General features: G+C 43.1%; 1 protein-coding gene across 2 annotated transcripts in view; it reads right to left on the bottom strand.

The window, feature by feature from the left end:
* Window positions 1–4453: 4453 nt before the first annotated feature.
* The window catches only part of DPYSL5 (dihydropyrimidinase like 5), a 77508-nt gene continuing 67885 nt past the window's right edge, over window positions 4454–14076 (bottom strand). The window contains exon 13 of one of the 2 annotated variants that reach the window (XM_077291894.1): window positions 4454–9739. In XM_077291894.1, coding sequence (XP_077148009.1) covers window positions 9654–9739 — 86 coding nt within the window. In that variant the 3' untranslated portion in view covers window positions 4454–9653. The remainder of the gene's footprint in view (window positions 9740–14076) is intronic. The other variant, XM_077291895.1, reaches the window with a different exon arrangement.

Below are 14076 nucleotides of genomic sequence, written 5' to 3'. Positions count from 1 at the left end.
AGCCAGATGCGTCTTTATTTTTCTCTAGATTCAAGGTCTCTATCACATTCAGGCCAGATTCTAAGAATGTGAAGGCTGACGCATTGTCACGCAGTATTGATTCAGTTTCGCCAGAACCTTCATCCTCCATTCTTCCTAAGGGCATTGTGGTTTCTATGGAATCCTCGGAGTTGGAAGCTGAGATCCGTAAATCTGTCGTTGGCCCTGTCTGCCACTCCAGGGTCCAAGTTATTCATACCTGTGTACTTAAGACTGTGCCTTTTACAGTCTTCTCATGATCTCATCTTGAGTGGGCATTCTGGGGTCACAGCTAAGCAGCAAGCCATTTCCAGACTCTTTTGGGAGCGGTCTACGAGTAATGATATTAAAGATTTTGTATCCGCCTGTGAATTCTGTGTGCGCACTTAGGTTTGTCATATTCTGCAGGGGAATTGGTTCAATTGCCAATTCCAGAAAGACCATGGACTCATCAGTCCATTCATTTCATCACGGATTTGCCTCTGTATGGAGGGAAAACTTATTTGGGTGGTGTTTGACAGATTCAGTAAACAAGCTCATTTTGTTCCTTTGTCAAGGTTACCTAATGCAGACACTCTCGCCAGGTTGTTCTTTCATCATTTGCTGAGGTTGCATGGAATTCCGCTTAACATTGTGTCTGATAGGGATTTAAAATTTGTCTCCCAAGTTCTGGAGAGGTTTTTTTTTTTAAGAAACTGGGGATTGACTTGTCATTTTACTCTGCTTACCACCCTGAAACCAATGGTCAGACAAAAAGGACAAATCAATTTTTGGAGCAAATTTTGAGCTGTTTGGTTGCTTCCTCTGGCACAATTCACCTTTAGCAGTCAGGTCAATCAGTCCACTGGAACTTCACCATGTGTCTGTAATTATGGCTTTCATCCTCTTTTGGGTGAGTTTTCCAGGATAAGTTTTGAGTGTCCTGGGGTGGAAGCTGCCATACAGAAGCTTGGGGATATTTGAAAAGAGGTTCAAAAGAATATTAGGGTTGCTCAAGTTCGCCAAAATCGGAAGACGTTCGGTGGTTCCTATTTTTAAAGTGGGCGATGGGGTTTGGCTATCACTCAGAAACATTAAACTCAAGGTATCGGCGGTGAAGTTGGGTCCTAAGTTCATGAGGTTCTGGAAGTGGTCCATATGGTGGCATTTAAGTTGAAGCTTCCTCCATCACTCTGAATGCCTAATCTTCCATAGAACCCTGTTGAAGGAGTTTGTCCTCTCGATGGCCTCTCCCTCATCCTGCCTCCTCTGGTTGCTGTTGATGATAGTCTAGAGTTTTAGGGACATAAAGTTGTGGATTCCCTGAGAGGGTGCCTAATTCCCTCCAGTACCTCATTAATTGGAAGGGATACGGACCTGAGGAGAGAGCCTGGGTTCAAGCTTGATCCATGAGGGCCTATCTACTGGGCCTTTGATTTTAGGCTTGCCGGGAAGCATGCGGATCTGGTTGCCCCCCCTAGAAGAAGGGGTACCGTCACTGTTTCATCTTTACTGTTGCCTAGGGATGCTGTGACAGCTGTGACAACCTATGTGAGCTGGCTATCTTTGAGCAGTCCAGTGTCAGCCGTGGTTTAGACTAGTTTGGTGTGTCCTTAGCTCTGTGTCTGATCTTGTTTGATTCGCTGATCTTGTTGCCAGACCTACACTTTGGCGTGACCAGTCATGTGGATTATCCCATCTGCTCTTGAAACTTTCTGACTTCAGGTACCTGACCCTGGACTTAGTCTCTATTTGTTTGTTTTTTTCCCTTGTCTTGACATATCCTTCTGGCATTTGACCCCAGACTGTTCCCTGACCACGCCTTTGTCTTGCCCCTCTGTACCATGAGCCCTGCTGTTATCTGACCCTCGGACCTTTTGACTATCTTGTCTCACGGCTTGTCCATTAGTGACTCAGCGTCACAGATACTTCCATAGTCAGATGTATCTTGGTCTGTTTTACTCCTTTTCGTGTGGTTAGACCATTATTAGTATCTAAGGCATATAGTATCTAATAAATGCTATGATTTTCTGATGTGATTTTTCTGTGAATTTTTGTTTTTTTCCTGGATTCTTCAGTCAAACAGTTACAGTGATCGGTGAATTATTTAGAACAATGTTAAAAAATATATATAAATGAGCTATCACCGTAATCTAATGAAAGTACAGAATAAATGTAACGAGTTAATCACACGCCATGATGGATACTGTAAAAAACAGAAATAAAAAGACTTTAACAGATTTTTTTATTACTTTTGGGACAAAAAGATGAAACAAAGAGTGATCAATAGGATGAAGGTACCCAAAATATTATACCGGTTTGTCCTGGAAAAAAAACAAACAAGTCTTAAAACAGCCCAGTCTAAAGACGTTATGGGTCCAAGATTATGACTAATAAAAAAGGCTTTTTTCTGTGCAAAAGAGGTAAAAATCATAAAGAATAAAAATTGGTATAATAATTGTAATAAAGATTGCATGTCAATCATCCTGAATGATGATGCTCCGATTCATCAAGACCACTGATTTTTCTCATCGGACCTGAAGAGGGGGAGAGGTAGAGTCAGACAGTGCCGCCTCTTCATGAGTTTGGAACGTCTGATGAATGGCGTGAGACCCCGTGTGCTACATCAGAACTATTACTCTAGTGAATGAGATTTCTCGCTTACATCGTGAATTAGACAAGCTGTGGCCTCATGACCTCCCGTGCCCCTGTCCCGCCCCAGCTGTGCCCACTTAGGTAGAGTTGGGAATAACTGGAGTGAAAATGTCAAAAGTTCTACAAAATCTCCGCGACTTTTCAAACCATTTACACCACTTTCTTTTGGGCATGAAAGCTGATGAATCAGGGCCCACGTGCATGTATGAATAGATTCCAGAGTTTATGTCTTTTTAGTTAATTCCACCTCACAAAACATGTAATAAAAGAAATAATCAAAAAGTTGTACTTACCAGATGATGGTACCAATGAAAACTTCATATTGCGCTGAAAAAAAATAAGCCCCTACACAGATCTGACTGATACATGTTAAAACTTATGAGCGACAGAAATATATATATTTTTTCAAACAGTAATGCACAAAAGTAATAAAACAATCAAAATTTAGTAACGCCATACTTGTATGGTCCCAGGAATGAAGATAGCACTTTATTTGTGCAACTACGTTGAATGGTGTAAAAAATATAAAAAATGCGGGATTGAGTTTTTTTTCCTATTCCTTGCAATTCACAGTTAATAAAAGTTGGATACTAAGGCATATGTATCCCAAAATAATGCCACTGATAAGTACACCTCATCCTGCAAAAAACAAGTTGTGATATTATTACAAAGGAAAAACAAAAATCTTATATGAATGTGACAGTGAAAAAAACAAAACAAAAAAAATTGTCCCAAACTCGGCAAATCTGACAGGGTTATGCCGTCCTTAGCACAAGGTCATCAATTCGGAAGTAGATTAGAAACACTTTAGTTTGTGCCAAAAAACCTGTCTTATGTTATTTGCATCACAGTTCCAGTATGTGTTTTTTTGATTCTTGACAATGCATCGAGGCCAGAAACAAGCCAACGACTGGATGGTCTACACTTAGACTAAACCGTGTAAGGCCACACAGAATTATCACATCTAAAACGGACTAAAAATTGGAAAATTCTTGGGAAATTGGAAATTGCCATTGGAGATGCCAGAAAAGACGTTTAAAAAATGATGGTAATTTTTCCTACAAACACTGTTTGACACGACCATAGTGAGGTTTTCCCTTATTTTCTCTTCCAGGTCTATCAATATATTATTGCAAATCTAGGTAGAGCGACTCCTCTGTAGTGAACGTCTGTCATCATCATACGGACGGCCAAAGACCAGAGATAAGTGGCAACTGGTCCTCTGATGTCATCATCACCAGATCCAACCTTTCCTATCATCTTATCTAGTGACTGGAGCAAGTTCAGAGAAGAGCCATCAGGATGGTGAGCGGACTGCAAAGTATGTCCTACGAGGAACGGTTGAAGGATCTGGGAAGGTTTAGCTTGTAAAAAAGAAGACTGAGAGGAGACTTAATAGCCGTCTACAAATATCTGAAGGGCTGTCACATTGTAGAAGGATCATCATTATTCTCATTTGCACAAGGAAAGACTAGAAGCAATGGAATGAAACTGAAAGGGAAAAGATACAGATTAGAAATTAGAAAAAACTTTTTGACAGTGAGGGCGATCAATGAGTGGAACATGCGGCCATGAGAGGTGGTGAGTTCTCCTTCAATGGAAGTCTTCAAACAGAGGCTGGACAGACATCTGAGATGGTTTAGTGAGTCCTGCATTGAGCAGGGGGTTGGACCAGATGACCCAGGAGGTCCCTTCCAACTCTGACATTTAGGATTCTCTGGCTTCAGGTCCAAGGATAGTGAGGAACATCAGATCGAAAGATCGAAGAAATGAAAGACACAATGAAGATACACAGAGTTGCTTGAAGTTGTAACATTTTAATGAAAACTTAGACCAAAATCCACTATTTTTCACCCTGATCTTTGCAAGCCTCAGGGCGGCACATTAATGCATTGGCACTGTGGCTCATGAACTGACACAGGATGGGAAAGTACAGACCAAAGATAGACAGATGCAAGAGGCGGGGGAGGGGGGCTGTGAAGTGAATTTAGTGCAATTTTTTTTTTTTAGCACCATAATATTGGCAGGGAGAAGCGTGAATGTGGATGGGGGAAAGGCTGGGAATCCAAAACATATGTGACATGGTCTGTGCCCCTCTGTTATCATGACATCAGTCAATAAATAAAAGCTTATAATGTAGAATAAATATACAGAACAAAAATAAATAAAATCCTAACACAACACGTACAACACAGCACAGCTCCAATGCACACGCACACACGCACTAAAGTTTGGGGCAAATCACAGCACATTCATCACAGTGAAAGATCACAGCAAAGACAGGCCCACTTCCCCCTGTCTGTAGGGCTCTGTCCGGGCCGGTACGCTGAAACATAATGGACCAGGTCTGCTCAATGCCGTATATTGTGTGAGCTCAGACGTTACTGATCCTCACACTCATCATGTGATCGATCACGCATTGTAATCACTGCTCTAGATACATTTTATAGAGAATCATTCCTAGCGCTGATCTAGCTCTACAGATTACTCCAGAATCCTTACTAGTGAATTTACACTAAATTATCACCCCCACATGCAGTTACCAAATCCCATCATGCTCCACCCACTTCAGAGACACCTTACTCTATGACCGGGATTATAGTCGTGCATGCATATTTTTAATGCTCACACATTTCCTTACCATATTCTAAACCCTTTCCCTATGTAATGATGAAGCCTAAAGCCCCAATAGATCTATCGCTGCCCCAATCCCATTATTCAAGTTGACCTGGACATATTAGTCAGATTACGACACTCCGCCATATCACTGCATATGGTTTCTGCATGCTGCCTGAACATTACGAGAGGTGCCACTTTTTGTTTGAGAATCCTTCCTCTGTCAAACTCTTGATCTGTGGAGAATCCTTTCCAGATATAATTGATATGATATAACCAGTCTTTTTAGCCACTGACAAATAATCATAGGTGCTGCTAGGTGGTGTGACAATAAAAAAAAATATGTACTGGCTCCTCTCGAGTAGGATACATCCATCTCATCTAGGTACTGACCTAAACAGTTTCTACTTAGAGGGGTATTCTTAAGTTCTTCAATTGATTTAATTAATTTGATAACATGTCAATAACCAAATTGATTTGCTTTTTCTATCATTCTCCTGCAATAAGAGCTTTTATCTTACATAGTGTGCACCTTGGTTCCATGGAGCCAAGCCTCCACACCCTGGCAAAGAGTACAGGTAGGTACATTCTAGGAAGAGTTAACTTTTAACATCACAGTCAGCTCTCTCCAACCCACTGATTCGTATACAGCAGTTAGATGCTCATCACCTGTTCAGCTCCTGACCAGTTGATGTTATAAATCTTGCAAAATCACCATCCTGCAGCTTTCACAGCTATATCTATAATATGATGCCTACAGATCTGACTGCATTTTCATAGTGACCAGATTCCTGTAGGAGTAACTAAACTTTGAGTATACTTTTTCATATTTAGCAGGTAATTTAATATCCTGCAGATCAGTGTGGGTCTAGAGACCCCTAAACCAGACCATATTGCTCAATAGATCCCCAAACAGTTCGCAGCTCAACAGGAGCACACAGCTCCAGCTTGTGTGCACATACCAAAAGGTGTAAGGATTCAATACAAAGCAAGGGCGAAAAAGTCTATGCTTTCTAATGGATCCATAGTTCCACCAATCTGCCGGAAGTTAAAGTAAAATTCTCCTGAGGTGTATTATTATTAGTGGGCTTCAGCTCGATCTCGAGCCATGGTGACTTGATGGATGAATGCCCTTGTAGGAAGATTGATCTTGCGAAAGCCTAGATAGGTCCACCAGGGTCTACTCCACTGTTAACTTGATTGTATCAAGCCATCGGGTTGCTGGTCTTCTCTTCACTTTCTTCCTTCTATTCTCCCGACCATTATGTCCTACTCCAGTGATTGCTCTCTTTGTTTCATAAGTCCAAAGTAGGCAAGTCGTATCATGGCGATTCTTGCTTTCGAAGACATGTGTTGGTTGATTTGTTCCAGGATTAATTTATTTGTTCTTCTTGCCATTCATGGTATTGATAACATCATTCTCCAGCACCACATTTCAAAGGTGTTGATCCTTCTTCTGTCTTGTTTCTTTATCGTCCAGGTTTCGCATTCATATGTTACTACAGAAAAGACCAGACTTTGTACAAGTCGTGTAGTGTCTTCATTGCCAGTGAAATGTTCATCGATTTGAAGACCTTGTCCAGTTACTTCATTGCCGATTTGCCTATAGCTGTTCTCCTATTGACTTCCTGTGTCATCGGTACCACAGGCTGCCACGAGGGGTGGCGAGTTCTCCTTCAATGGAAGTCTTCAGGGGCTGGACAAACATCTGTCAGCGATGATTTAATGACTCCTGCATTGAGCAGGGGGTGGGAACAGATGACCCTGGAGGTCCCTTCTAACTTTACCATTCTAGGATTCTGATGGAGTCCTGAGGTGGATCCCATATCGGCGAGGTTTGACCTATGCAAAAATGAACTTGAAATCCAAAGTAGATGCAAAAGCTGGAAGGTCACTTTAGAAACAGATTTGGTGAGAGACTAAAAGAAAACTACCCTTAGTCTCTTAGTAGACATCTGCATCCACAGTGAGGAGATCCGTAAGGACACAGGATCATCAGAAAAGCAGGTTGAGGATAGCCGAGCATTTGCTTTTCATAAGTGCTTGTCTTCATAGGCTATGAACTCAGCAAAGCTTAAATAGCTGCTGAAGCATCCGTAGAAACACTAGTAACGACTGAAGGAAAATTCTCCTCAGGAGAGGTCATCTTCTGCATCCTTGATTTAAAAGCGTAAAGTTCAAAGTAAGTGGGAGAGTCATTAGAGCATATTTCAGAAGTAGGCCACAAAAATCCGAGCCCAAATAACTCATCTCTACCTGGAAGACAGGTTCATCCATAGGACCCCAGCAAGACTAATGGAACTGGGGCAGCTCGTGAGATGGCGAGGCACGTTCACACAGGAAGAAAAATGAGCAGAGTTACCTGAACTCTGAGCAAGGCCTGTCTTCACAAGGAAAAAGTAGTCCAGAGATGGGGAGAAACTGGGCTGAAGTAGTCGTTACTGCAAAAACAGTTTTGCCCACAAAGTTCTGGACAGGGGTTGCACAGTCATCTTTTAGTAGGTAGCAGAACAGTGAGGCTAGCCTATTCCCATAGTATTCCAGCAATCAACTGTAACATCCTCAACACTGTTCTCATGTCTAACTAAACAAATACTGAACTCTTTAGGTAGAGCAGATGTGGAGAAAATGATCTGTGTCTGTCTCGTAAAACTGGTCAGCTCAAGATAAGCCAACATTGTTTTATTGTCACCCCACCAAGTGTCAGAGACGGCCTGTGCCCAAGTGAGCCATGGTGGACCTTATAAACCTGCAGGCTGAACCTATGTTACTGCGGGTCATGAGCATTTGATTAACTGCTAAAAAAAAGGAACTAAGGAGCGGAAGAAAACCCTACTGTGAAATGGTCCAGTGGACGTCATTACTGCTGGAATATCTGTAAGATCAGGTGGACGTGTGCTTGAGATGAAGCCCTTTACTACTGATGGAGTGATCGCATCAGACAAAGCCATTCCAAAAAACAACCGCTAAAAAAGTAACATTTGTCAGTAGAATGGATACCTCTCTGTGGCGGACCTTGTGGGGTCACTATAGGGGCTGTGTCTGAGTCTGTGGGACATACTGCACCTACAGCCTATCGAGAGAAAAGTGCAATACATATGTTTATTTGCCAATGCACTTTGAGGGATGGGTCCGATATTAAGGCTTTTTTGCTGTAAGATAGCGCTCACTGAGTGTGTTGGAAGGTCCTGCGAGTGGACCAGATTCCTGAAGAGCACATGGTGAGGCCATGTACCTGGATGGTCTGTGTTGGAAGGTCCTGCAAGAGGACAGACTTCCTGAATAGCAAGTGGTGAGACCATGTACCGGCAGAGCCTGTGACGGCTGTGTTGGGGAAGCTACCGTCCTTCTAAGGGTCTGGAACTGTTGGGTGGGATGTTGCGGAGCAAGTCATCATACGGGACAGTGATCCTAGTAAGGCAGTATCCCTGGAAGCAAGGACTGACAAGGAGTCAGCGTGTGGAGAAGAGCTCCTGGAAGGTAACCTCAGACAAGGCGGTTGTAAGAAACGGTGGAGAGGTTTATCGGCTACGTGAACAGACTGGTGGTCATGATATGTTCATGGATGTAATAAAATGAACTTTACGTTATGCGGTTTATGTAGTGCAAATAAACCAAATAGACTGTTTTGTGAGAAGCCGTTCCTGTGTCCCCCAACATACTCAGTGAGCGCTATCTTACACTGCTCATAAATCATCCAAAAGCCTAATTTTGGTCCAATTGTAAGATGGGTCACAAATGAAAGCCCATGGTCACAATCAGAACCACAACTTCCTTTCCAACCACGGCTGTGCCAAAGTCTCGCTCAATTATGAGGCTTGAGAAGCTTGCGGGGAGCGAGGGCGAGAGTTCGGCTTTACTCATAGACTGGACAGAGAAACAATGCAAAGTACCGGTAACTGTCGTATGTGAGGTCATTTCCATGCATGATTATTTGTCAGATCTTTAGGACCCCCTTATTAAAAAGGGAGTCAGAAGATCATATGTCGGATGTGTGAGGACATGGAAGATCCACTGTAGAAAAACCACTGCATGTCTACGAATCCAAGAGAAAGATTACAGTTTCATCCATCCAAACACTCGTAGGGCGCTCCCACACGCAGAGCACAGACATCGCTGTCACTACATGAAATAAAGGGTTAAGATGTCAGTGGCCAATGCCCCGGGCAGAAGACAAATGTGAGGAGCAGGTGGCAATTGTCCCGGTTGCAGACACCACAGTCTTGTGCCGCTGGTGGGTAGACAATGGAGAATCACAGTTTATCCCCTCTCTCGAAAAATTACAGGTGAGGTTTTATGTGATGGGTGTGACGGACAAAGGGCAGAAGGGCCGATCTTCTGCAGGAGTGGGGTATCATGGACGGGTGGGTGCAATTCAGTGCTGATTACCAGATCCCACTGGATCTCCCTCCAGGAGGGGCGAGGATTCTAGCTGATGCTCGCTTCGGGACATGGTCATCAATCTGAGCACCTGTAAAAGATAGTGACACTGTTATAGAGAGACCTCATAGAAGGTGATCAGTGTTACACCGACACCCCAACCAAACACACAAGTCTACAAAGACCGCCCCGAGTAGAAGAAGGCTTCATCTGATCACACGGGAAGAACTGTGGTAGGAAGATGTACACAGCGAGTCCACCAGTAGAATAGTGAGTGCAGCTCTGGAGGATAATACAGGAGGTAACTCAGGATCAGTACAGGATCAGTAATGTAATGTATGTACACAGTGACTGCACCAGCAGAATAATGAGTGCAGCTCTGGAGTATAATACAGGATGTAACTCAGGATCAGTAATGTAATGTATGTACACAGTGACTGCACCAACAGAATAGTGAGTGCAGCTCTGGAGGATAATACAGGAGGTAACTCAGGATCAGTAATGTAATGTATGTACACAGTGACTGCACCAGCAGAATAGTGAGTGCAGCCCTGGAGTATAATACAGGATGTAACTCAGGATCAGTAATGTATGTATACAGTGACTGCACCAGCAGAATAGTGAGTGCAGCTCTGGGGTATAATACAGGATATAACTCAGGATCAGTAATGTATGTATACAGTGACTGCACCAGCAGAATAGTGAGTGCAGCTCTGGAGTATAATATAGGATGTAACTCACGGTCAGTAATGTAATGTATGTACACAGTGACTGCACCAGCAGAATAGTGAGTGCAGCTCTGGAGTATAATACAGGATGTAACTCAGGGTCAGTAATGTAATGCATGTACACAGTGACTGCACCAGCAGAATAGTGAGTGCAGCTCTTGGGTATAATACAGGATGTAACTCAGGGTCAGTAATGTAATGTATGTATACAGTGACTGCACCAGCAGAATAGTGAGTGCAGCTCTGGTGTATAATACAGGATGTAACTCAGGGTCAGTAATGTAATGCACGTACACAGTGACTGCACCAGCAGAATAGTGAGTGCAGCTCTGGTGTATAATACAGGATGTAACTCAGGATCAGTAATGTATGTACACGGTGACTGCACCAGCAGAATAGTGAGTGCAGCTCTGGAGTATAATACAGGAGGTAACTCAGGATCAGTAATGTAATGTATGTATACAGTGACTGCACCAGCAGAATAGTGAGTGCAGCTCTGGAGTATAATACAGGATGTAACTCAGGGTCAGTAATGTAATGCATGTACACAGTGACTGCACCAGCAGAATAGTGAGTGCAGCTCTGGAGTATAATACAGGAGGTAACTCAGGATCAGTACTGTAATGTATATACACAGTGACTGCACCAGCAGAATAGTGAGTGCAGCTCTGGAGTATAATACAGGATGTAACTCAGTATCAGTAATGTATGTACACAGTGACTGCACCAGCAGAATAGTGAGCGCAGCTCTGGGGTATAATACAGGGTGTAACTCAGGATCAGTAATGTAATGTATGTACACAGTGACTGCACCAGCAGAATAGTGAGTGCAGCTCTGGGGTATAATACAGAATGTAACTCAGGATCAGTAATGTAATGTATGTACACAGTGACTGCACCAGCAGAATAGTGAGTGCAGCTCTGGAGTATAATACAGGATGTAACTCAGGATCAGTAATGTAATGTATGTACACAGTGACTGCACCAGCAGAATAGTGAGCGCAGCTCTGGGGTATAATACAGTGTGTAACTCAGGATCAGTAATGTATGTACAAAGAGACTGTAGCAGCAGAATAGTGAGTGCAGCTCTGGAGTATAATACAGGGTGTAACTCAGGATCAGTAATGTAATGTATGTACACAGTGACTGCACCAGCAGAATAGTGAGTGCAGCTCTGGGGTATAATACAGGAGGTAACTCAGGATCAGTAATGTAATGTATGTACACAGTGACTGCACCAGCAGAATAGTGAGTGCAGCTCTGGGGTATAATACAGGATGTACAGCAGGTGAAATAAGTATTGAACAGGTCACCAATTTTCTAAGTAAATATATTTCTAAAGGTGCTATTGATATAAAATTCTCCCCAGATGTCCTTAACAACCCATCCAATCCACATAGGCAAATAAATCAAACCAAATCCGTGCATAATTTAAGTTAATAATGAGAAATGACACATGGAAAAATTATTGCACATGCTTACTGAAATGTAACCAGAACTTTGTACAAAAGTCTTTTTTGTTGGTAACAGCTCCAAGATGCTTCCTGTATGGAGAAACTAGTGGCAGACTTTGCTCAGGTGGGATTTTGGCCCATTCCTCCACACAGACACTCTTCACATCCTGAAGGTCCCTTGGGGTTTTTCTATGACCTCCGAGCTTTAGTTCCTTCCATACATTTTCTGTAGGATTCAGGTCCGGCAATCGGCTCAGCCAGTCTAGCAGCTTTATTTTCTTTCTCTGAAACCAGATGAGAGTTTCCTTGGCTGTGTGTTTTGGATCACTGACTTGCTGAAATGTTCATCCTTGTTTCATCTTCATCATCCTGGTAGATGGCAGCAGAGTTTTATCAAGAATGTCTCGGTACATTTGTCTGTTCATCCTTACTTCAACAAAAAAGTTTGCCAGTGCTGTATGCTGAAAAACAACCCCACACCATGATGTTCCAACCTCCAAATGTCACTGTTTGGTGTTTTGGGGGTTATATGCAGTGACTTTGGGCCTCTAAACATGGTGTGTATTATGACATCCAAAGAGTTCAATTTTGGTCTCAGCTGACTAGACTATATTCTCCCAGTATTTCACAGGCTTGTCCAAATGTTGTTGAGCAAAATGTAAAAGCGCTTGAACATGCTTTTTGTTCAGCGTGGGGAGCATACATACAGGCCATGGAGAGGTTGTGTGGTGAGTGTACATTCAAGCCATGGAGGTTGTGTGGTGAGCGTTCATACAGCCCTTGGAGATCGTGTGGGGAGCATACATACAGCCTTTGGAGGTTGAGTGCATTTCTTTAAGTTTTCTTTTAAACAATTGTACCTGCTGATTCTAGCACTTTCTGTTGCTCTCTACAGGTGCTCCTTGGCTCGTGGACAACTCTTCTGAAAATTATTTTCACTCCTCTGTCTGAAATCTTACGGGGAGCACCTGGTCGTAGACGGTTTATGGTGAAATTATGTCCTTTCCACTACGAGATTATGGTCCCAACTGTACTCACTGAAACATTCAGTAGTTTTGAAATTCTTCTGTAACCAATGCCATCAGTATGTTTTGCAACAATAAGGTTGTGAATGTCTTGAGACAGCTCACTGGTTTTACTCATCATGAGATGTTTCTTGGGTGGAACCATGGTAATGAGACATCTTTTTATAGGCCATCAGTTGAACCAGCTGATATTATTTATCCCCAATAAGTGGCAAGATTGCTTTCTAATCACTAATAAATTTTAGCCGGTGTCAAGACTTTCCAGGGCTTTTTGTGCCTTTCTTTTTCCATGTGGTCAATGTGTTCATGTGTTTCTTCTTGTGTCATTTCTCATTATTACACATAATTTATGGATATCTATGGTTTCAAAATTCAATTTAACCCTCTTTCCGACACAGGAAGTACAAGTACACCCTATTTTGGGTGCCTGTGAATGGAGCGTGCTTTATAACTGACACCTGAATATAAGAGCAGCAACTGGAGCCATGGATCCATTGCTCATAGTCTGTATTAATTATCTAATCCGATCACAGGTACTCCCTTTGCTTTGCCCCCTTAGACCCTAGGGAATCCCAAATTCCTTCAGGGAATTGATGACTCAGTCTTGTGTGGGGAGGGCTGTGGGAGCTATCATTCTGTGTGCAGGAACGGCTGTCGGGGACTTCATACGTTGTGTAGGGACAGTAGTTGGAGCAATCCTACTGTGCAAAAGGAGAGCTGTGGGAGCTATCATATTATATGTGGGGAGAGCCATCATACTGTGCGTAGGGAGAGCTGTGGGAGCTATCATACTGTGCCTAGGGAGTGCTGTGGGAGCTATCATACTGAGCGTAGGGAGAGCGGTGGAGCCTTCATACTGTATGTGGGGAGAGCCATCATATTGTGCATAGGGAGAGCTGTGGGAGCTATCATACTGTGTGAAGGGAGGGCTGTAGGAGCTATCATACTGTATGTGGGGAGAGCCATCATATTGTGCACAGAGAGAGCTGAGGGAGCTATCATACTGTGCATAAGGAGGGCTGTGGGAACTATCATACTGAGCGTAGGGAGAGCGGTGGAGCCTTCATACTGTATGTGGGGAGGGTTGTGTGAGCTATCATACTGTGCATAAGGAGGGCTGTGGGAGCTATCATACTGAGCGTAGGGAGAGCGGTGGAGCCTTCATATTGTGCGTAGGGAGGGCTGTTGGGGCCATCATACTGTGTGTAGGGAGGGCTGTTG

This window comes from Ranitomeya variabilis, chromosome 2 (assembly GCF_051348905.1).
Source record: "Ranitomeya variabilis isolate aRanVar5 chromosome 2, aRanVar5.hap1, whole genome shotgun sequence".
Taxonomy (NCBI): Eukaryota; Metazoa; Chordata; class Amphibia; order Anura; family Dendrobatidae; genus Ranitomeya; species Ranitomeya variabilis.
This window is presented reverse-complemented; position numbering and strand designations above follow the sequence as displayed.